This window comes from Trachurus trachurus (assembly GCF_905171665.1).
Source record: "Trachurus trachurus genome assembly, chromosome: 22".
Lineage (NCBI taxonomy): Eukaryota > Metazoa > Chordata > Actinopteri > Carangiformes > Carangidae > Trachurus > Trachurus trachurus.
Window position 1 is genome coordinate 12,111,064 of NC_139907.1, and position 24,187 is coordinate 12,135,250.

A 24,187-nucleotide genomic window follows, 5' to 3' on the forward strand; every position below is an offset into this window, starting at 1 on the left:
GAGGCTGAACCAAGAGTGGTGGATGATGAGCGCTGAAAGCAAAATGGGGGAAGAGTGGACACAGAAGCCAAACTGCATACTCTGCAACTGGCCCTGGGGTCTATTTAAAAATGAGCATGACAAAGAAAACAACCTATGTTTTGGGACGGTACTTTCAAATACATAATCCTCCGGTCGTAGTCCTGCATGTAGATGTTCAAGCACAACTCCACAACTTCTCTCCGCTTTCCTCTCCGGACAAACAGATCTCAGTAATGTACAAGCACAACTCAGCCGCCCCGTCTGTCCCAGGTGGCCCCCGCCCCCCGTTCCCCTCCAGTGCACTGCCAGACAGAAGAAAGCCACACTCTCTCAGTTCAATTTCTTTCTCACTCCTCCAAGTTCAGAGTCTCTCTCTTTCTCTTCACGTGTCCTCACTCCTGCTGTATCTTTATTTGCTGTTGGTATTACGTTACGATGCTGAATTCTTGTTCTTGCTTGCTTTCTCTCTGTTGTTCTCTCTCTCTCTGTCTTTTATCTGTAACATCGGCTAGATTTGCATTCATTCGTGACTGAGAAAAAGGACTCTGTGATTCTTCTTCTTCTTCAGGGCTACAAAAGGCAAAATAAGCTCTGTGCCCAACATAGTGTTCACTTGCTCACTCGTCAGTGCCACCGTGTGGCCACAAGAAGACACCGCAGCCAAAGGAAGTGGCTTTAACTATTTCTGAACAATATCAAATAGATATTCTTGAGAAGGAAGAAGAGTAGGGGGTTTTGCTTGGTAGGCTCTTTGGTCACGTTTAACCTGACAGAAAGAGTCTGTGCATGGTCAACAGCCTCGAGTGGCTCTGTAAAGAGAACAATATCAACCACAATAGTATGAGACAAAATGTTTCCCTATCTACGTCTACATGTAATACACACTGCATAAATTTACTGTATATTCACATACATGTAAACAAACTGAATGAACATGTATCGTTTTGTACTGTATATCACACAATATAAGAGTTATTATTGAATTTTCGGTGGTCGCTGCACTGTACAGTATATAGATGCCATACTAAATGAAATGTGAACACCTCTTGTGTACAAATACATGAAAGTGAGTGGTGGTGATGATGACCACTGTATGTCTGAAAATGATGCCAACCCTGTACATCGTTCACTGGCTGTGCCATTAATTTGACTCACAGAGAACCAATCAGCAGAAACACAGACTGTAATGAGACTGACTGTTGCGGCGGCCATGTTTTCACAGTGTTTTGACGAATTTATCATCGTTGTCATCTGTGGGACTCGCACTAAAGAGCATCAACCGGAGCCATAAAATATCGTATATCTGTGTCTGCTCATGCTAGTCTCACCTTTTCTGTTACGGAGGAGATCAGTGACTGAAAACAATAACACATAAAAGCTCCAGTTTGTCTGTGTTTCCAACCTGTTTATGATTATGTGACTTTTATTACTGATACTACTCATATTACTGTATGCCCCCTGCTATCTTAACCACCCTAAAGTGCTGTGTTGGGAATGCTGCTGTGTGTGTGTGTGTGTGTGTGCGTGCGTGCGTGTGTGTGTGTATGTATGTTATTGGTGTAATCCAAATGGTTGGAAAAGAAACGGGAAATGGGAAAAGTGTAATTTTACTGAGTGTATTCCTTGGAAATAAGATTTATTTACATGACTAACCTTTGCAGAGAACGATGTTGTGGTTGTGAATTAAAGGGAAAAAGCATGGGATCTCAGGGGAGGGGTGGGGGTTATTTATTTCCTAATATATTGTATGTATTGCAAAGTGTGTTTGGGGAGGATATTGTATAGAAAATAAGACAGATTTTTACAGTCTCAGAGAAGAAGGATCAGGTAAGACACTGTGAGGAAATGGGCTCGGAAGTGGTTTAGCTGTGCACTGGGAATGCAGACAGTTATCACTGCTTTGTGTGTATGTGTGTGTGTGTGTTTTTGGACTGAAATAGAAGTAACTGCTCTGTCAACATCACCTGACAATGTGGCACTGCAGGTCCACGGCAGCATCCCCTCATGTATAACACCTCTAGAGGACAAAGACGGTGTTCTTCTCTATCAGATGTCCAGATGGAATATTTGAATAACATGTAAAAAAAGAGAGAAAAAAAACTGTCCAGTATCACAACACAGATAAAGTTTCTGAACTATATCAATAACAATTCCAGTCTTTGCCCTGAGGATGGTTATAATTTGCTGCCTTTCAACACCAGATGTTTCAGTTTAAATTATGTTCCTGAAGGTGAAATTGTCTGTTGTTTATCTGGAGTGCTGCATTCAGGGCCTAGCCAGGATTTTAGAAATGCTGAGGTCATGAGTTTTAGACCCTCAGCTTCTAACCTGATCCACAAATATTTTAACCACTAATATTTTAAATACCAGTTTGGTTATCTCATATCTTGTCTGTTGGTCAGTTGATGATATGATCGACACATTTTAATTCCAAATGTGGTCTGCTTCTAAAATCTGCTTTCAATCAAAGGTGTTTTATGGTCTGTACCTCATAATGATGATAATAATAATGCTGAATTGTTCATTTATTTGACCTGAAAGTTAAAAATAATAAGTTATCCGCCAAATTTCCAGTCTTTGAATGAGCTCCCCTCACTGTAAGTGCATGACCTCAGTGTTTTTAATGTGGCTATGGCCCTGACTACATACACACAACCCACTGGGATCCTGCCTGTAGAGGTAGAATAAGCAGAACTAATGAAGATGTTCCACTTTAAACTTTTGGTTATTTTAGTTTTGGCTAAAATGAGTACAAAACTAGTAGAGAGTCAAGTTTATAAGCCATAATTAATAAGGAACCTCGAGCTGCCTGTTCTAATTATTCTACTTCTATGGTCCTGTCTGTCACTGATATTACACTGAGTAGGAAGAAGTTGCCCCGTGATTGATGGACTGTGATCGGTGTGTTTGCTGAAGAAAACAATAAACTGAAGTTTAAAGTATCTGATCACAAATCAGTCTTCAAGGGCAACTTCATCACAAAGGGTCCTGTTATCAGCCGCAGGCGGCCAGAGTGGGGCCCCTTCTTATGTTATGCTTATTATCATCATTACATATTAAAAATGTTGTGCTTGTTTTAAAAAAAAAAAGAGAAAGAGAGAGATATGTGTGTTGTTCCTTTTTATTTGTAACTGGCTTTACAAAATTATGCTTTAATAAATTATTGGAAATTGTCCTCTATTTAACGTTTTGTGTGTGAATTTATTTTAATGGACCGATACAAGCAGCAGAGGAGAATAAATGTTTCTCACAGTTAGAGGTATTTATTTTCATTTAATTTTAATTTCCATTTAAAATGTACGTACATGTAATCTTTTTAGCTCTGATGTAGGAGATCACTGCAGGCAAAAAGGAAGATGGGAAGATTTTGCAGTAGACCTATAAATAGCGTGCCAAATTGATATTGAGTGAGTCTTGTCACATGAGTAAAGCAATGCAGCTTGAGTTTTCTAGCTGAACTAACTTGCAAGCTTTACCAAGGAGACTGTTCATTTCTAAACTTCTTTGATGATCTTATATTAGGTTTTGTTTTGGCTCAAATATCACTGTAGTGTCCAAAAGTCTGAGCTTGTGAGTTTTTGAAGGAGCCACCTGGACCCCAAGCTGAGATACTGGACTAAACTACTCAGCTCAAACACCTTAGTCTTTTACAACAGAAAAAGGCTGCAGTAAGAATGTGATTATCAGCTGTTGGGGAAGGAGGAGAAATGTCAACAACACAAAGAAACCTGCAGTTGAAAGTGGAAGCCTACTGTAATAAACAAGTTAACTGTAGGCTAAACACCTGTGTAGACATGCAGGGTGAAATCAAATCTTAGATAAACATTGACGTCATCATGTATTTTGTGTGTCTATAAATTAAGCACTTATCAAAGCTGCTCGATAGAAAATAGTGTAGTAAAAAGTTGACAATGTTTCCATAAAAATGTGGTTTTCTAAGTAGCATTTCCTTCACTCCTCACTATGGACAAGAAAAACACGCGCAGACGCACGCGCGCACCTTCCCCTCCTCTCGTGCTTGGTGCGTAACGAGTGCGTCAGGATTCTTTGCGTCCTGTTCCTTCTCGGCAACTTCACGGCTCCACTTCTCTTCACCGTCGAAACGTTTCCTCCTTTCCTCCACCGCCGTGTTTCAGGAATCTCTTCTCGGACGTAGAAGCCAAAATCTGTGGAGGAAAAAAACACCTTGTGGAATAATCTGTGAATGGGGGGGATGATGGATTTGCGGATTTTACTCCCCGCTCTCCTACTCGTCTTCGGTTTGGCGACAGTTTTCGCCCAGACTTCCGCACCTGCAAAAGGTATACGAGTGGGAATGAATGGCTCCGTGGTAACTGAGGAAATAATGGCAGATGAGAGTGTTTTCTGATTTGTTGAAACGCTTTATAACTTCATGACTTGACTTTAATCTTATGTAGAAAAGCGAAAGAAAAAAAAAGCTTTCACCATTGAGATTTTTTAGAGCATTTTTTTTTATCACTGGATGACTTTTTTTTTCTTTTTTTCTAATTTAGACAGTATTGTTTTTACCTTATCTTGTGTCCTAATAATTTCTGTTAACTATTAGGAACCAAAATAGGACATCAAACAGCAGCAGAACAACTTTATTGAACTTTACTTCCTTTGTTTTTTCTGGCTTCATATCATATATCACAGAACATTGTGGACAGTTTAACAACTCTAGTTTGATCTCATAGAACAAACCTTCAAAGCAAGATCCACAGTCATATTAGTAATATCACTGTCTCTGTTGGTTTCACATCTCTTTGTATTGTTGAAACCTCTCAGCAGGAACAACAAGTCTCTTTTCAGTTCTCTCTCAACAGCCCTCAGGAACTTAGAGGACCAGCAGAAGTAAACAAACCCACCACACAAGAATGAAACCTAGTTTGTTTACATCTCAATCTAACAGATACACGATACAGCGACAAACCCAGCCTTTGTCCCACGTAGTCTGCTGATGATAATGTGACTGGGCTGAAGCCTGTGTGTGTTTATTGGGCTCCTGTCTCCATGGAAAATGTGCCCAGGAGGATTAGCACTAGTTACAAAAACCACAGTGAGCTCAGACCTGAGGGCCTCATTTAATCTGCTCCTTTAGCCAATCTCCCTTTTGTTTAAGTCACTTGTACTTTTCCTTTCAAGGTAAAATGTATGTTCACCTCATGTTGACTCCTATTTTCCTTTATTTTGATCTAACAGGGTGTGAGGCGAAAAACGGGACAAGCTGCGAGGAATGTCTGAGCAATGTGACGGTAAGTCCGTCCTGTGAGAAAGTCTTTTGTTGCTGCCGGGGTTGGTTTTAATTGTTTGTGAGTATGTGTTTGCATGCACATGATGGAAAAAGAAGTGTCCCAGGTGGAGGAGCTATAGCCACTGGCTCCTCCTCCACTTCCACCTCCACACCTGTTTGACTGGTTTGAGGAGTAACTGATCTGTCCCCTATGATCCACACCCTCCTCTGCCATGTTCTTGCTCCACATTGTATCAGAGATAGACAGATAAATAGCTCAGGATTCAATGTTTGCTCAAATGATTAATGGATCATTGTGTGTTTGTGTGTTTTTTTTTAAATACAGTGTTTGTGGTGTATCACAACTAAGAGCTGTGTAACGTATCCAGTCAAGACCATCCTTCCACCCCACGCACTCTGCCCTCTCAATGATGCACGCTGGGGACTCTGCTGGAGTAAGACCATACACACACAATTAGATAACTTATAACGAGCATCTTTCCTGCAAACTTAAGGCAAAATAAATATAATGGTATGTTGTATTAAATAAAATACCTACGTATGTCAACGCACTGACTCCATGACTCCTTGAACATCAATTACTGAAGGAGAAACATAGTTATGATCATTTTTAACTCAACCAAATGTCAGGTTTAGTGAGTTTCTCAGCTACATTTCTTCCGCTGGTGTAGGGTTTCCAGTAACTATTATTTTCATTATTAATCAAGTTCAATCTATCTGTTTATGTTCATCTTAAAAAATCAATATGATATGTTATGAAACAGAAAATCAGGTTTTTGACTATTCATATTTTTATTAAAATAAAAACTATTTCATGTTATTCTAAACTAATGAATTGCTCTTTCTTGCTTCTCAAATGTTTTTATATTTTTTGGCGTAGCTTTTACCATTTGGCCAAAACAAAGCTCCATTTCTGTGGTTAAGGTAGCAGCTCTAAGACAGTGTAATCCTTCCTAACTCTGTATTTCTGTCTCCGTCTGTAGTGAACTTCCAGGCGCTGATTATCACCTTGGCAGTGGTCGGTGGAATCATCATCATCGCCTTCTTCATCTGCTTGTTCTGCTGCTGCAAGTGTGAGAACTTTGGGTAAGTATGAAGTGAGCTGTGGTTAACCATGTCCGACCAAACAGGAACGCTGTGATGAAACACTCTGACCTGTATTCAAGACACACGTCCTGGTTACATGTAAAATAAATTTTAAGATCTACATTAATTTCATATCTACTTTCATCCAAGTAGAATTGTTTCTGCTCTTTATCACATCTATGCTTATAAGGTACTTACACAATGATGTTTAAGTAGAGGAAAAGGTTCCAACATTACTTCATATCTTCTGTTGCTTAAGGACTATTTACTGTAACCTCTCTGTTACAGAGTGTAATTTCCTGTCTTATTTTCATTATAGCCTAACTGATACATGCACAAAATACCATACACATGTTTGGTAACCATAGAGTATCAATATTTATTTTAAAAACAGCTATTAATATAAATACCAACTTTTAACTTTAAAGTCTGTACTTCATGTTACAGTTATAGAAAGTTGAAGTATGAGGATTAATGGTTAATGGTTAAGTCCAGGCGAAGACCTCACCACAAGAAGTCAACCATGTGTCAGTCTGTAGCTAAATACATTGCAAAGTGATGTGACACACACACATACCATGCACTTTCCCATGACCTAACTAATCACAATCTAACTTGGGTCTTGTGTTGTTTGTGCATCAGATCCAAAAGGTCTGAGGCCAAGATGGAGAGACAAGCCAATAAGACAAAAACCAAGCAGGAGGAAAGGTGAGGAGCATTGTTCTGTGCACGCAACACTGACTGCTACACTGTTTCAAGGCTGTGGTTATTGTATTTAATATATCTATAATTTACCAGGAACCTTTCAGTGCTTAAAGGTGTGTCTCAAGAGACAGTGTGCATTTCCACAAGGTTGATCTGAATTTGCATTGAGTCTTACACTGGACAAGCCTGTTTGTAGACGTTTGGATCGCTGGATCCAGTTTCTTCAGTCAATTGAGCATCTTGCTAATCATGAATTAAGGATTGAAACAAAGACCAATTCAGTCCTCTTATCAGGCTAAATCTGGACTTAATTCTCCAACACTGTGGCCTTGTGCTGTTGAGTAAAGCTATCAGTGAAACAATGCAGTTTGATCATTTACCCTTGTCACCCCCTTGTCCTCGCTAATACATCTCGATTTTCAAAAGCACTACAGGTTCGTCCACAGCTTGAACAAAAAACTTCCTCACTGATGCTGTTTTGCCCTGATGTTGTGTATGTCCTGTTTTACCTGAATTGTATTACTACTTATACAAGGCCTCCAGCCTGTTTGTAGCACAACAAGGAAGACTGGAAGCCATCAAAAATTCACTTGTGCACATTTTGGGGATGTATTATGTAATTGCCGAGTCTTCCTGCTTTCAGGTTGCCTCTCACTGTTTGTGTTATGTTGATGGTTTACAGTCCACAGTGTTCTGGACATGCCAGCTGTCCCTGCTGCATTGTTCGTCACGATTCATATCAGTTTCCTTCAGAGTATAACACAAAAGCAATACCAATAAGAGAAAAATGCACACGTCATTCTGTTATCAGCCCAGACTGGTTTGTTGCCTCATGACTTTGGGGAGTGTTTAAGTGTGTAGAAAAATGTCCCGAATGTGCAGCTCATTAGAAAAATGTTTTGTCTTTACAGGAGGACAGAAATGAAACAGAGACACGACGAAATCAGGAAGAAATATGGTGAGCGCTCGCATTTGCTGACACTTTGTCTCTTAATTCCTATCTCTACACATTGGTATATTCTAATATAATGAGGATACATGTTTTTCTGTTCCTTTAAAATAAAGCTAATTGTGGAAATGTGACTTTTGTAAGAAATAATGAGATTGAGATTTTACATATGATAGAAATTATTACAGGGATAGTTCAACAGTTCAGGAAATGCACTTATGTCACATTATACTGCCAGAAGCAGGTTAGCTTAGCCTAGCACAAAGACTGGAAATGGATGGAAAGAGCTAGCCTGTCTCTCCTGAGAGTAACAAAATCTGCCTACCAGCACCAGAACCTCACATGTTGAGACCTCAGGCGAAATGAGACAATGGAAAAAGTATTGGGTAACAATTTTCAGTGAAATGTTTGTGTTTTATTAAATGAAAATTAGCAAAGTATTCTTTATTGTGAATAAAAAAAACTAAATAATCTACCTCTTGGAACAAAACACAACACTTGTATTAACCAAAACCATACAATTTCTTTAAACCAGTGCATAACATCAATGTTTATTCTATGTTTTTCCAGGTCTTAGTGGGCAAAACCCATACTCCAAGTTTGCATGAGAGCACCAGTGAATGGACATTTTGCACCATGATGAACCCTCTGTTTTTCCTGGAGCTCTTATTGCTCACAGTCAGAGCAACAATGACAGATCGTCTTGTGGTTGTTGGTGAAGACGTGAAGTGAAAATTAATGTAAATTGTTAATAAATGTTGGAATAGTGACAGTAGTTTTGTATCAACAGCCTCTAGTTTCATTCAGCCAATGAACAGGAATGTGATGTTCACTCTAATGATCCAAGAGGCTGTAACCAAAGGTTAGACCCATGTAGCAGCAGTGTTCCTCAAGACTATAGTGGCCTATCATGTGGCTCCTATAGCATCAGTCTATATGTGCTATTTATCAGACTGAGTATATTTTTTACAGTGGGATACTTTCTTTACAGAAAGACTACTCTTTGTGAGCTGAAGAGTTCTTTTGTTTTGCATAATAAATCTGTTGCATCTGTAAATCTGCTCTGAGTTGCTGCTGAGTCGTAGAAATGGCCTATTTTTGTACTTGGTGTAAATTCTCTCTTTTCTTGTATCAAAATGACTCATTCATATTCTGAAATGTAGAGCTACTTGAAATTTTCTGTTTTTTGTAACATAATAATTAGATCATGGTCATTCTTCCGCATCAAACTGAAATCTTTATCCTTGCACAATAAATGAATAAAGAATTGATTAACTAATTAATTTGTGTGTGTTGAAATGTAATTCAAGCTATTATACAAATTATACAGGACACAAAGGCCTCACACTGACAATTCTGCCAGTGGCGATGGATATTAAGTTGGTTTAAATTAAAAAAAGAAAACTAGACTTAGGGATCATTATGGATTAGCCTAATAGAGACAAGAATAACCTGCAGGTTTCTTCAGAACAAAGGTCAAAGGTGAACTTTTCCCACTGTAGATGTTTGGGCTAATTTCTAAATTATAAGAAATTACAGCAATAAAAATGATCAAGGCAGTGATTGATGGTTTTGTACAATATTTGACATTTATGAATTAAATTACTGATGTGAACATGTTCTACAGCTGAGATAGCACACAATTATCTATTACATTGATTAGTAGTTAAATTCCATTTACCTTTATAAAAAAAATAACAATGATATGATTTCAGATCTGGACGTATTTGAACATTTGCAACACAGTTTCTGAATACCATTCAAACCATTGTTTGAATCCAAACAGCTAGCAAAGCATGATAGCCTAGATTAAAAACATTTCTCTTTTCACATGCTTATACCTGAGCTCTTTTAAGAACTTAAAACTTTATCTATTTTCTTTTATTTTACTTTTATTTGCTCTTGCTTTTAACTCTGTTTTTAGTGTTTTGTTTGTTTTTATTCTGTTTTATGCTTCTTCTTTTTTAATGTTTTGTCTTTGTGTAAAGCACATTGAGTTGCCTTGGTATGAAATGCGCTATATAAATAAAGATGCCTTGCCTTGCCTTGCCTAGTTATAATGTTTGATTAAAAGGACTTATTAGGACAACATTAAAAGTTTTTTTTTTAATACTTGTTCTAGTTTTCTTTAGATTATCCATAAATGTGGTTTATATTTCCTACAAATACATTACAATTAAGAGTTTTTTTCATACAGGTTCATGGATTCAATTCGTCAGCTCGCGTGACCGAGGATTTTACATTGGTGCGCGCTCCCGTGTCAGCGCTCCCGCGATTTATGCGTCACGTGGTCCCCTCGCGTCCAATCGTTTATGTGCGACTGCGGTTCTAAGCGCGCGCCCGTCAGCGGTGGAGGAGACGAGAGGAGCGAAGGCGGCAGAGACTCTCAACAACCCGCAATTAACCGATTATTCTGAAAAAACCGTGACACAAAAACCAGCCGAGATGTCAGAGGAAAAACCAAAGGTAAGATATCAAAGCTCTCATAGCTCTGGGTTTTACAGCGGAGGCTCAGTCGAGCTCCTGCCAAACCATCTCTTGAGATGTGCAATCTAAAATGGCCTTGGTTTGCACGTTTCTCTGAATCGGCGCAGTGTTTGTTTCGCAAATGAATGAGAACCCGCACATCGAGATTTACATTTAGATGCGCTTATGCGACAAGCAGCGGACGGAAATCACAAATGTTTTTGTCCCATTAGCGAGGGTCTCGAAGATTGTGGGCAGAAATGTCAATTTACAGCATGATTGTCATTTGCGGATTTTTTTTTTCTTTGTCGAAACGGGACCACGTTATGTCCGCAACGCAGCAAATGCCGCAGCTGCAGCAGCTTACAAAGAGGCGCTAAAGAAGGTGACGCACTAATTAAAAAAAACTAATACAGCCGTGTTGTATTTGCTGCTGTGAACGGGTCCTCGCTAGTTTTTGGCCACTGCACAACACAACAAAACAAAAACAGCTAGCAGCGTTAGCCGGCTGCTAAAGGCTGGCGTGCTGAACACTTAGCCCGGAGCTAATCATGCTAATGTTAGCGCTCAGTCTGTGACTGCCCGGGAAGCAACATATTGTAACCGGCCTACGTCTCCATGCAAGTTTTGGTTTGGTTAAAGTATCAGCAAAGTGGTGTCACATTATTCCTTCACCATACTGCATGGGTCTTTTATTGTGAAATTACTTGAAAAGTGACAGACTGTGTGTAGCTTGCAGTCTGGTTGGTAACTTACTTGGCTGGTTTGTGTCTCTTGAAAGCAGTGCTCTCACCTGTAATATGCACTTCCGTTTAAAGCTCTTTAATGTTTGTTTTATCTGTGTGACTCTGGTTAACCTGCTGCTTTAACTCCTGTTTTTCATTGCTTGTGTCTCTGCAGGAGGGAGTGAAGACCGAGAACGACCACATCAACCTCAAGGTTGCGGGGCAAGATGGGTCGGTGGTCCAGTTCAAAATCAAGAGACACACACCGCTCAGCAAACTAATGAAGGCGTACTGTGAACGACAGGTGAGCCCATAGTGCTAATGACAGCTTTTAAATTTCCTCCTCTCCAGCAATGTGTAATTATCGTGGATTTGCTGTAATTCCCTGCATCCAGCCTCTCTATCCATGCTTCACTTTGCTATTCCTGTACAAAAAATCCTCTGCACGTGCTCTTCATGCCTGTTGTCTTGCTTCTGCAGGGTCTTTCAATAAGGCAGATCAGGTTCAGGTTTGATGGCCAGCCCATCAATGAGACGGATACACCTGCACAGGTAAAGACACTATGGTCTATTCACCACAATATGAATACACTAGAGAAATAATAACCGTAGTTGATTATTTCTTACATTTAACCCTTGCATCACTGGTTATTGTTTACATTTACTAACTGGGACCTTTGACCCTCTGCTCCCCACAGCTGGAGATGGAGGATGAAGACACCATAGATGTTTTCCAGCAGCAGACGGGCGGGCTCTGCTAAGTCCTCCCCACCTCATTGACGGCCACCCTCAGACCACACCCTCAGCCACCTTCACTGTCCCTCCCCTCTTCATTGCCCTTCTCAGCCTATTATTATTATTATTAATTATTATTATTATTATTATTATTATTACTTAAGTTTAAAGATGTCTGTCATGGTTTTTCGTCAGGTGTGGGAGGGGCGGCTCCTCAGCTGTTTATGTGCTGTCTCAGCCAGGACTGAACTTTTGTGTGTGTCGACAGTCTGCTCGCCAATCAGGACAACAATTTCCTTCTGGCACTGCAGGCTGTGATTGGACCAACAGTGCGCCACAGCTGCTCCTGGTTTGTCAGTGCTTCTCGTTCACTCTCCAGTGAAAGCTTAGTATTAGTTTGTCACGGTTTTCATCCAGCGGGGTTGAATTCAGGGCTCTGCAAGATTTTTTTGCCCACGGTTCACAGTCAGTGGGAATGAAAATGGTTTTTGAAATGGAAGCACGATCTGAACTTAATACACACCCGCCTTCCATTTCACTTCGCTCTCTTGTGTGTTTTTGTCTGACCAGTGACTCCTGCTCTTCTGTCAAAAATGTATTTTAATTCTCTCTGCCTTTTAGGTGCTTTTGCTAAAGAGTTCTGCAATGTTTTTTGTAATTTTTTTTTTTCTTTTAAGAATTGACGCCCGAGGGATTGGGATTGTTTTTTCTTTTTCTGTACAGAAGTATCAGAGTGGATGTTAGATAAATGTTGTGGGGCTTGGACCAATACTCCAAAGACCGAACTTCTGTTTCATATTTGCTGTACTTGGATCACTCTAAATGCAAACTATAAGGTCAGAACTGTCAAGATTTTAAGGGAGTTTGTATTTCATTAATGTTATTTGCTTCTTTGACTGCTACTAATTGAGGAAGATTCTTCAGGGTCTTTCTGCCATACAGACTAATATTCAGTCATCTCCTGTTCAGTCATCGGGGAGGGAAATCTAATTCACACCACTCTGCTGCATCCTTAGTCGGAGGTTGTTGGGGTGTGGCTGTGTAAAGATGATCTCTTGATGTGGAATACACAACTTTTGTTGTCTTTCCCTGCTTTCTGAACAAGTGGGCCAATGATCAGTCCGTATGGTATACTTTACAGGCTGCTCTGCTTGTGGGTTTTCAGGTTGGGCTGTGGGTGGCAGTGACTGGGAGATGCTTCCATAGTGTTGCTTTGGGGTCAGTTGTGTCATCTCTGTATTGTCCTTGCGAATGTAGGCCGATGGGACAGCTGATTCCAGACGAGCATTGAAGGAGCCTCCAGTTTAAGCAAGGATGCGTTTGTCATGCATTTTGAGAACACTTTTCTCCACTTTGTCACCTGTTGAGGTTATGTTTTGATGTGCATAAGGCAGACGTTGCAGGCCATTTCTTTCCAACCAAGTGCAGTTTTGAAAACTGAAACTATTGCAAGTGGTGATGAATGTCTCATATTTTGCAGTTAAGTTATGCCGTTTGCATATTGGGAAGGCAGGGAGGTCAACTGATGGAGTTTGGGAGATAAGTGTTCTGTACCCACAAGGCCCTGTTCTTCATACATGGATAACCAAGTTGGCTTCGTTTTGATTGATGGTCTGATATGACATGAGCTTGGATTTTTCAGTTCAGGATAAATGTGACAGTTTGTCTCTGAGCTCGAAACCTGTAAAAGCGCAAGCTCCTGCATCATGAGTTGGATCGCTCACAACCTTTTTTTTTTTTTAACTTGCCAGTTTTACTTTCACATAAAGCTGCACCTTTCTTAAAAAGCACCAATCCATCAGTATTGTTACAGCTGAAGAGGTTTTTTAAGTCAAATAGTGAAACATACTATAAAAAGTACAACAACATAAATCCAATGTAATTGAGAAGAAAGGAAATAAAGATACCATACCACTTAAGCACCTACATTTGTAATACCGACTGGTTCCTTTTCTTGAGGTGACAGTATCTGAGGAGCTGTAACTGGCCTCATGGATTTAATGTTTTAATCTTGCAGATATTTTCCCATATGTGGTTGGAGCACAGTTATCGAGTCAAACAAATCGGCCTGCCACCAAGTTGCTAACATGAGCTACACTTTGTATGTATGTTTGAAGAACAGGGCCCAAGTCTTGTCATGTTATTTGTTTCTCTACTGATTTGTACATTGTTTGTGGTCTTTTACTACTGTATACAATAAATATAGTTTGGTACTCAGATTTGCTGCCTGAAGCTTCATTATTTTTGACTAATTTTGACCATTGTTACATATTTTACAATTATCACTGAGGGTTTCTTGTAGAGGGAGGTAAAAAGTAACAAAGCTGTGTTTCATCCATGTTTTTCCCCCTATCTGTTGTATTGATCCTATGAATTAAAATATACTGCCACTTGTAAGAGCATGACTGTCACTGAATTATATTTAGTTGGCATATGGCCTGGTATGCAAGACAAGGTTTCAATTCCTCCTGTGTCCTTGCCTTCTATAAATGTATGTGAAGCACTTGACTGGAGTCATGCGGCCTGAATAGCGGAAACTGTAGAGGACAGTAGGTGGTGCCACTGAGCCGTTATGACATAAGACTTCTGGTTTGAGTTAATTGTGCCTTTTAAAACCATACTCACCACAGACTTGTATAAACATCCACTATCCCCAAAACAAACAAAAACACAGATTCAGTCCAACATAATGCATGAACATGTAGAAACGTACACAGTTTTGACCCTGGTCCTGAAAGTCTAATATACTTTGGCTTAATTTAAAGACCAAACTGAGAGCAGTGAAAATAAAATGCATGCTCATATACTAAATAATATCATTGTTTTTTTTCACTTTTACTTCTAAGTTGTCCTGCATCATTTGAGGCTGTGTGCTAAAATCTCAGATCTTATCTGTTAAAGTGACTGAATGGTTCCATTCAGTATAACTGAAACAGTGATAAGATTGAACTGTGACTGATGAGTCAAACCAGGAATAAGGAAAACTGCGCGCCAATCTACATCAACCTCTCTGCATCGAAACAGATCCATCTGAAAACCACACAAGAGAACGAAACACCCACTCCTTGTCGTGCCTGGAAGGAAGAAAGATTAATGACTGGATAGAGGAAAAGAAGAATGAGTTAAAGTTGGTATCTTGTGTCCTGGTCTGTGTGTAGTCTATGTTATTAATGTGGGTGAGAGGAAGAGAGACAGAGAGCATTTGCCTTGTAAATAACCCGGTCGGTGGATGAGAGGATTCAAAGAGATCTGAGACAATCTGAGATGCCGCTGTCTCTGAAAACACAATTTGATTATTTAGCAAGTGCCTAGTAACCAACAAACCAAAGGACAAATACAATCTCAAGTTGTTATTAATGATTAAATTGTTCAGTGACCCCACAATTAGAAGTCTGAGAGCTACTGAGACTGTGCACTGGACCCTCCTAGCACTCTGTCCATTGCAGTGTTTGTATGATGACAATATTTGCCTAATTTCAAATAAGTACTTGTGTCCATTTGGCATTTGATTTCACCGTGGAGAGGCTTCATTACATTTTCACTGAGTAATATTTGCAAATCTTTTAGGAAAACAACCAGATTTGAGACTTTAATATCACAGCTGAGGTCGTGCACATACCTTGGTTTCTCTGGTAATAAACTATGGGATAACAGCTAATATGATAATAGCTCAGCTCACATCCACCTATGCATTAGTGGCCCAGAGGTCACAGATGCTCTCTCGTTTTCTTTCTTTCTTTTTTTTTTTTAGGTTGCCTTTTAATGAAAAAGAAGAAATTATGTCTTCTAAGGCCTCTTTCATTGACTGCATGTCTGGAGGAATTTCTCTTTTGACATATTTTCAATACTATTACATTAAAATATTCTGTCTGCCTGCTTGTCTGTCATAAGTGAGCACACACACACACACACACACACACACACACACACACACACAGAGAGAGAGACACACACAATGGAGCAGCTCACCCCTCTGGCAGCTCTGTGTCATCAGAGGTGGTTGTGGGAGGATGAGTGACGGGCTGTTTAGTGATTTGCATGGCTCCGGTGTTTAAAAGGAGTTGCAGGTGCAGGATTCTCCACACAGATGAATGGATTTCTCTCCAAGCACAGACCTACTACCCCTGCTATTGAAGTGCATGTGAAAGCTTAGTAACGCTTTGATGATTTTCTACACAGTCTGTGGGGTAGACATTTTTCTTTGGGGCTGCTGGACCATCTCAAAATGCTCAGTTGGGTCAACATGAACAACACACAGTCGTCTGGAGTGTGTTGTCACTTGAGATAAGAGACAAAGGGAGCAAAAACACTGAGAGTTACCTTCATCATGGAGACATTCGTATCGACTGGCAACTGAAGCAAAGAGGCGCTTTGTAATGTCATCACTCATATTTGTGCAGCTCCTTCTCCTGGGGTTTAGGGTCACCAGCACCACCACAGACACATGGAGACACTGTACAGGTATTGTGCCTTTCTGATTCTGTTATATCTCTCCGACCTCAGCCCATTTCAACATACACAATGCTAATGATTATTCTGTGATTTACCGTTTCATCTAAACACCTGGGAAACCCCTGCAGCTAAAATTCTTCTGGATAATTCCAACTGTCTGCATGAGCTTACAGCACAGTGGGAGAGCTTGTGTATTAAGGATTACGTGCAGTATTAAATTAACATCCACAAACATGTACAGACATTGGATGTGGTTAGGATTCCACTACTATACTACTACAGACCTCCTATAGCTCCACTGCCACCCAGGGCTATTTCTCACACATCGGGGGACTCCAGCACACTGTGTCATTCACTGATTTATTAGTTAGTAGCAGTTGTCTGTTTGTGACGCCTTGGTTTAATATGATAGATATTAATCAATGGGCAGTAGTGGGAGAAGTGTGCAGATTCTTTACTTAGGTAAAAGTACTTGATACTACACTGTACAATACTACACTGTTAAATATTCCAGTAACTTCTTGAAAATATTACTTGACAGCAGCAAACGGTCACATTAGAAACAGGAATCTTGGTATTTTATGAAAGATTATCAGAGTGGCCACTGATTTATTTCTATTATTCAACTAATCCCTTTGTGGAAGTGAATTGAAGAAGAAAAAAAAAACACTAATCATCTCAGGACTCTCAGATTTAGTTTGCGACCTCTTCAGGGGGTCCCGGCCCTCAGGTTAGGACCCACTGGTTTACAGCACATCCCCATTTGCGTCAGTAACTCGAAACAATCCCTCTGACCTCTTCTTTTCCTTATTGTCTGCAGACTTGCTCCCTCTGGATCTCCTGTCTTTTGTCCTCGAGAGGGACCCCTCCAAACTCGTGCCCGGGGTGCAAATGAAGCAGGCTGGAGGAGTGAGGGGTGTACATTTCTCCAGCCCTCATACCTCCATGAGCTTCCCCTCCTCCCAGCTGCTGGTGAATTGTGACCTCTTCCCAAAGGAATTCTCCATTGTTGTGACCCTAAAAGTCACTCATGCTGCATCCACGGTGAGCAAGAACATATGAACACTGATATAAGTAAATAAATTAAGATTATAGGGTTCTTTTAAGTAGATTGAATAGAATAACTCTCAATCTGGAAAATAACTTGTATCTGTAACCGCAAATGAGTAGTGAAGTAAAACATGCATTTACCTCAGAAATGTAGATGAGAAGAAAAAAGTAACATTAAATTGAACCATGCAACCATGCAATTTTCATTATTGATTGATCTCAAGATTATTATCATAATTCATATAAAAAGCTAAAGGTATTCCTGACTTCAAAATATTAAAATACACAAAACAAATACTTGATTATCAAACTAATGCCTCATTGTAAAGGAAAATGTCATTTAAATCAACTAATCTCTGTACCTTTAAGTACAAATAGTTCCAAATATGTTTAATTAATTATATTTTGTTATTTTCGTGTCAAATACTATGTGCCTGAAAGTTTTTCCTGTTTGTCACACAGAGGAACGAATACATCTTTTCCCTGATGGATCCAAAAACAGTGGAAAAAGGAGCTGTGGACGACGACAAAGGAGATGTTTTGGAAAGCAACAAAAAGACGAGTGGAGACAGTGGAGACGAACAAGACGGAGAGGAGAAGCAGGGCAAAAACAACGAGGACCGTGAACGGATCATCCTGGGACTCAGGTTTTCGAGAAAATATCTGCACTTCCTCTTTAAAGGTCACGGAGGGGTCGTGGAGCACTGGGTGTTTCGAGGCACCCAGCTGGCTGATAACCAGTGGCACACTCTAGTTTTAACCGTGGGCAGTGGCGTGAGGCTCACAGTGGACTGTAACTCACCAGTGGAAATGTAAGTTTCTCCTTTTTGTTCTTCCTGAGTGCTTCTGTCTGTCGACTGTCTGCCTCCCGCCGTCCTCTCTTCCTGTTCCCTCTCAATCCCCCTGAGGGATAGTAGATCCTTCACCACAATACAATGGCACTGCTCCAAATCTGCTCTCGCCCCTGCAGCCATATCATAGTGGCCTGACAGTATGTGATAGATGGTTTTTAGTGGAAACTCCCTCTGGCACATAGAAAGGAGGAATATCAGCAGCACCCATACAGTACTTATACAATACAATTCATGTAGCATACTTCTCTGTCTCAGACGACAACAGAAGAATGTGAGCGGCTACTTTAATTACACATGCTTTATGTTCATTTACAGAAGAAAAACAACTTACTCCAGCTATTAGAAATAATTACATCTTTTTATGTCGAACAGTGCTCCCTCCACGCCTTTCCCTTCAGACCTGAACATTCAGGGATCCAGATTCCATATTGGCAGTCGGGGGAGATGGAAAGGCTTATTTTCAGTAAGTCATATAATTAACTTTAATTACATTAATTAATATGAAATAAGCTGCCTAACATTGTAAAATGCATTTTCATGAAAAAAAAACTTTGCATCTTATCTGCTGCCCATGTACAGGGCCTGCTACGACAGCTGGTTCTGGTACCAGGTCTGGATGCCACGCGTCAGATCTGCCCCTCCTCAGACCCCCAACTGGCAGCTCTGTCGGTCCCACCGCTCCTCTTAGACCTGCCTGTCATGGGGAGGGAGGGGGACAACCGTCTCACTTCTTACGGTAACTTGCATTTTTTTTACAAGGCATTTGATACTGTATGTATGGTCTCTCCCCTTTCATGCCTCTTTAACCTCTGTTGCCTGCTTTGATCACGTACTGACAGAAATGGAGGAGCCAGTGTCAGTGGGGTTGGCCCACGTGTGCTCAGAGCTGCAAAAAGGCCAGTTGTGGTTCAATCCGCTCAAGAAAGGCCTCTACCTTTGTGACGGTGCAGTGTGGATCACTGTGCTAGAGGGTGAGAACTGCACATCAACCGAGATGAGAAAACGTCTTCTTCATTTAGATCAAACATTGATGAAATTCTCACCTCCCTCCATCTACTCAGATCACAAAAGACTGGATTATGTGTTGGAGCATCAAGTCCTAACCACCAGCTCAGAGACCCATGATGTGGAGGTATTCATCAACTTATTCACAAATGACAAATTACACTATACTAATACTTGAGGTAACCCACGGCAGACCAGACAAGAAACATATCTTTCCTTTGGGGGACCAGTTTGTAAGGGACACAACATGATGGAATGATAATTGCCAAAATAAGAAATCAGAATAAAATGGATTATGTTTAACATAAAAAATGTTTTCCTCTTGAAATACTGTAGGGTTTTAACCTCTTCACAGAAAGAGAACAGAAACAGAAATTGCTTGTGTTGAGGTGTCTAAAAAGGGTCGGAAACCACTGCTGCCAAATCCTGTTTGGGAGATCATTTGTATCATGCTCCTCTGTTGTTCTGATATCCCTTGAATACACTCCCAAGTTAGGAAGATATATTACTTTTGGACCTAACATTTATTACATTTATTATAAACTGCTTTGGGGTAAAAGTGTCTGCCAACTGAATGTAATGATATTGTCTTGGCGGTCTTGGTTGGCTGCGATTGATCCTCTTCTCTCTTGCTATTCCATTATTGGTTTATTTGATTTTAGCTTAGAAATCTCAGGTAGTTTTCAGTCACTCAATTAGATATTTTTTAAACAATATAAGTTTAATATTTTGGTGTCTACTTTCCTTTTCGTTTTGTCAAATCTCCAGATTTTCCAAGTACCTGGCATGGGTCTCATGGCTGCAATGGCTCACCGCTCCAAAGCTTTTGGTTCTGCTGTGTATCTGTGGACCCAGTCAGGATTCAAGCTCTACCAGAACATCACCACCCACGAAGCCCTGGTTTGGAGACACTTTAACATGGGAAAGAAAGTATGAAGAAATGGAAATAAAAAGCATCAGAGTGGTGACTTTACAGTTGAAATGAGCTTTGACTTGCTATCCCCTCTGTCTTGTTTTTGATCTAGGTATACCTGGTGGTGTCGAACTCTGGGGGAGGGCCACAAACTCAGTTTAACAAAGAGTCAGAGATGGACATTTCAGTGATTTACAAGTGGAGCAAGAAAAGAAAAAAGTTTGTGCGGTTTAGGACCCTGCAGACCTACTGTGCCAGAGACTGGGAGGCCTTTAACATCAACCAACAAAACTATCTTGCTGTGGCCAATCATAGAAAAGGTAAAAACTATATATCGATCATATTACCATTTGTTATCTTCCAGATTACCTGCATTAAATCCTGCCTTCTGATTGTTTTTCAGGTAATAATAATCACACTATAGACAGTGTGATATACAAGTGGAACAGGTCGACAAAGTCTTTTGAGGTTCACCAGATGTTGCGGACCTCAGGGGCCTACGACTGGGAGTTCTTCAGTGTCGGACCATACCATTTCCTGGTGGTTGCAAATGCTTTTGATGGAGTGACCACTTCTGTAGACTCTGTCATCTATATTTGGGTCAATGGAAATTTCCAGGTGTTCCAGACAATCAAGGTATGTGGTGAACATCACACATGGTGAATAATCCCTCAGCTCCAGATGTTTGGCTCCACACCGCAATACAGAGTTAATTTGGATGTTTGAGCGTAGGTGGAAATTAAAACTCAAATGTAGCATTTCACCGCATGATTTCCATACCATTCATTTTCTCCCCAGCTGGACTTTGATTTCCTCTGATGAGATCTGTATCTTTGATATGAATATGAAAAAACATCTATCTTGTCTGTACACACAGAAGGAAGGAACTAGAAACAGAGAGAGAGATAAAGGGTGAATGAAAAGAGAGATGGGGCAGAAAGTAATGGGCGTGTCTAAGCATTTAAGACAGATCCAAAAATAGAGCCTGTGGTTTGCCATGATTTGCCTCAGCGATAGCAATGCTTTGACATGTAAACTGATAGTGAATCATATATTTGAATCTAGCCACATTTGAGGAAAGAGCGTTGACACATTGATAGTCACATGAGAAACCATAAGATGTGAGATGTGTGATTTAGGGAAACTCCACAGCTGGATACAAGGGTTCACAAGAACACCCTGGGGCAAGTGGAAATTAATCACCCGAAATCATTGAGTGAGAAAGAAAACATCATTTGGACACCTTTTAAGCCACGATAACACTGTGGCTGCATAGATGCAATGTCAGTCTGTCAGACCGTCAGACCACCACATTGGTGCAGCCTGAAACAGCTCAACATGGCATTTTAGACATGCTGCATGGTCCACAAAGGATAAATCCTACTGACTTTGCTGGTCCTGCGAGTTTCTCTGTAGTGCCACCAGGGTGTTTACATTTGTAACTTCAAATTATATCTCTAAACAATGGGATGAATGCCTTGAAATTTCATTTAAACTTTCAGGTCCCCCACAGTTTGCATTATAATAACTTTGAAAGAACCCCTCTCTGAATCTCTTATGTCATGAACAGATCAAAGTTTTCACTTATCTAGTGAAATCTCTCTGTCTACTGGATAGTTTCTCAAAAATGTGTGCAGAGGTATTCGTAGCACATATATTTTATGTCCCATAGACTTTGTCTGTCCTCTGACTTTTCCCCTAACGCTACCAGAAGTTTGACATTTGTCCTTTGAGAGTAAATAAACTATTGGATGGACCTGCACACAGCAGTGATACTTTTGACTTGACTCTGAAGATGTTGCTATGACTTGGTGATCCACTGACTTTGACTGCTAGCAGGTCAAATCTTTAAATGGCGAAATACTTTACAACCAAATACTTGGTTGTGTTGGTTGCCAAACATCAGCATGTTAGCATTAACAAGCTAATATTAGGCCTATCTCTAAGCAAAACACTGCTGCAGGCTCAGCTGTTTACTTCTTATCATGTTTTAACATTATTCAGACTTCTGTCAAACTCACTCTGTGTTTTCTTTACTATTGTCAACCAGACGTTTTGCGCCACAGACTGGGAAATGTTTCAGATCGGCAGCAGAGTCTTCCTAGTTGTTGCCAATGGTCACAGACTCCATGGAAATGGGCCGAGTCGATATGCCATCAACTCCACTATCTATGAACTGGACATGAACGAACAGCTGTTTGTCCGCTTCCAGGATATTGTCACCTACAGGTATAGGCTACACATCTGCAAACATTACAGACACTTGTGTACACAACAAGAACACTTCATGACATTTCACCCTTTTATAATCACCACATACCTCTCTGTGTCTCCAGTGCCGTGGACTGGGAGTTCTTCACCCTCGGGGAGGAACATTTTCTGGTTGTTGCTAATTCCTTTAACGGAGAATCCTATTCACTCAACAGCATTCTCTACAGGTAGTCATCTTGTCAACAACACCCCTCCCAGAGTGAAATAATTCACCTGTAGACTGACTGCTGTGTAATTTAGTGCTGAAATCATCTCAGAAACATTTGTAATGTAGATTTATTTTCTTCCTGTGAGCAAGAGTAGAGAAAGAACAGCAGCACTTTTGACAGGTGAAGATTCATTAGGAACTATAAGTAACCCACAGCTATTTTTTGATAGAGCTATTTTTATGCTGATGCAAATGGACCTTTGATTTGACTGCTCTTCCTCTGTTTGTTTTTAGATGGAAGGGATATGAAGGCTTTGTTCCTGTCCATTGGCTCCCAACCATTGGATGCAGTGACTGGGAGTTTTTCAGCTTTAAAGGAGAGTCATATCTGATCTACTCTAGTGCCAAAGCACCTCTGTCCAAAGTGTTCAAGCTGAAAACCTATTAGGCAAGAAGAGCATGTGCATGTGTGTGTGTGTGTGTGTGTGTGTGTGTGTGTGAGTGCGTGCGTGCGTGCGTGTGTGTGTTTGAGTTAGAAATGCTTACAATAATGCTTGAAATATATGTGTGCATTCACAAAACTGTGCCTGCGCACAATTTCAGGGTCAATCTCAATTATGTACTGTCAGCATTGTAACAACCATTGAAGCAATGTCCTTAATGTTATTTCTGGGGATCATTTGTTTGGTAACAACCTGATAGCTGCGTTCAACAGCTACACAGAAATTGCACACGGTGGATTTTGAAGAATGTTATTGATATTCTTTAGGGTAAATATTTATATTTAATCTGAGTTACATTGACATAATAAAAAAAATATTTTGTGGTGCTATATATATTCTTGCAGTGTGGAGACAGTTTTAAAACCCCATTCAGACCATCATGTGGGGGAGACACAATTGTATCTACTGAAAATATATTTTAACAGATAAACCAATTAGTAGGAAATTAAAAGAAAATACATTTCAGAGTGTTGTGTGATGTTTAAGAAATGAATGAACAGTCTCTGTAGGATTCCTATATTTCCATAAAAGCATTTTATTGCGAAAATATTTAACATTGTTTGTCAACTGGAATGTGTTAACTCAAAAAGACTGATCATGTTTTTTTCTTTTCTTTTTTTTTGCCTTCGACTGCATGAATTTTATACATTTATATCTGTGTGTGTGTGTGTGTGTGTGTGTGTGTGTGTGTGTGTGTGTGAGAGAGAGAGAGAGAGAGAGAGAGAGAGAGAGAGAGAGAGAGAGAGAGAGAGAGAGAGAGAGAGAGAGAGAGAGAGAAAAGAGTAAAAGTTAAAGTAAATTATTGAAATCACAATAAACCAGACTTATATGCAATACAAGAATTGTTTTTGCCTTTTCTATCCTCAATGGGAACAAAAAAAACCACTAGGCACAACTGTTTGGCATGTTTTGCTATTGTCACACTACAAATCCCATGATCCTTTTGTAATATCCCAGTGTGGCATTATGGGTATTTTTTATAGCTGTATATATCTGTATGCTGTTTCACATGACAGACCCAAAATCTACAGAGATTACAAAAGACTGAAA

At 40.1% G+C, this 24,187-nt stretch overlaps 3 protein-coding genes across 3 annotated transcripts; all 3 read left to right on the forward strand.

Annotated features, from left to right (window-relative positions):
* Positions 1-4,172: 4,172 nt before the first annotated feature.
* LOC311005222 (pituitary tumor-transforming gene 1 protein-interacting protein-like) lies at positions 4,173-8,822 on the forward strand. The gene is made up of 7 exons (XM_083997579.1): positions 4,173-4,322; positions 5,224-5,276; positions 5,601-5,709; positions 6,259-6,361; positions 7,004-7,069; positions 7,978-8,024; positions 8,586-8,822. The coding sequence occupies exons 1-7, from the start codon at positions 4,226-4,228 to the stop codon at positions 8,621-8,623; spliced, it is 513 nt and encodes a 170-aa protein (XP_083853705.1). The 5' UTR covers positions 4,173-4,225; the 3' UTR covers positions 8,624-8,822.
* A 1,532-nt stretch (positions 8,823-10,354) lies between these two features.
* Positions 10,355-14,154, forward strand: LOC311005842 (small ubiquitin-related modifier 3). Its single transcript, XM_083998452.1, has 4 exons — positions 10,355-10,481; positions 11,382-11,510; positions 11,687-11,758; positions 11,905-14,154. Exons 1-4 carry the CDS (start codon positions 10,461-10,463, stop codon positions 11,965-11,967), a joined length of 285 nt encoding a protein of 94 aa, XP_083854578.1. The 5' UTR covers positions 10,355-10,460; the 3' UTR covers positions 11,968-14,154.
* Positions 14,155-16,317: 2,163 nt separating this feature from the next.
* Positions 16,318-23,082, forward strand: LOC311005502 (thrombospondin-type laminin G domain and EAR repeat-containing protein-like; the record flags this gene model as incomplete). The annotated part of the gene is made up of 13 exons (XM_083997926.1): positions 16,318-16,402; positions 17,214-17,437; positions 17,906-18,255; positions 18,670-18,760; positions 18,877-19,033; positions 19,137-19,268; positions 19,359-19,429; positions 20,071-20,232; positions 20,328-20,535; positions 20,619-20,851; positions 22,266-22,444; positions 22,552-22,653; positions 22,929-23,082. 13 exons carry the CDS (start codon positions 16,318-16,320, stop codon positions 23,080-23,082), a joined length of 2,148 nt encoding a protein of 715 aa, XP_083854052.1.
* Between the last annotated feature and the right edge of the window lie 1,105 nt (positions 23,083-24,187).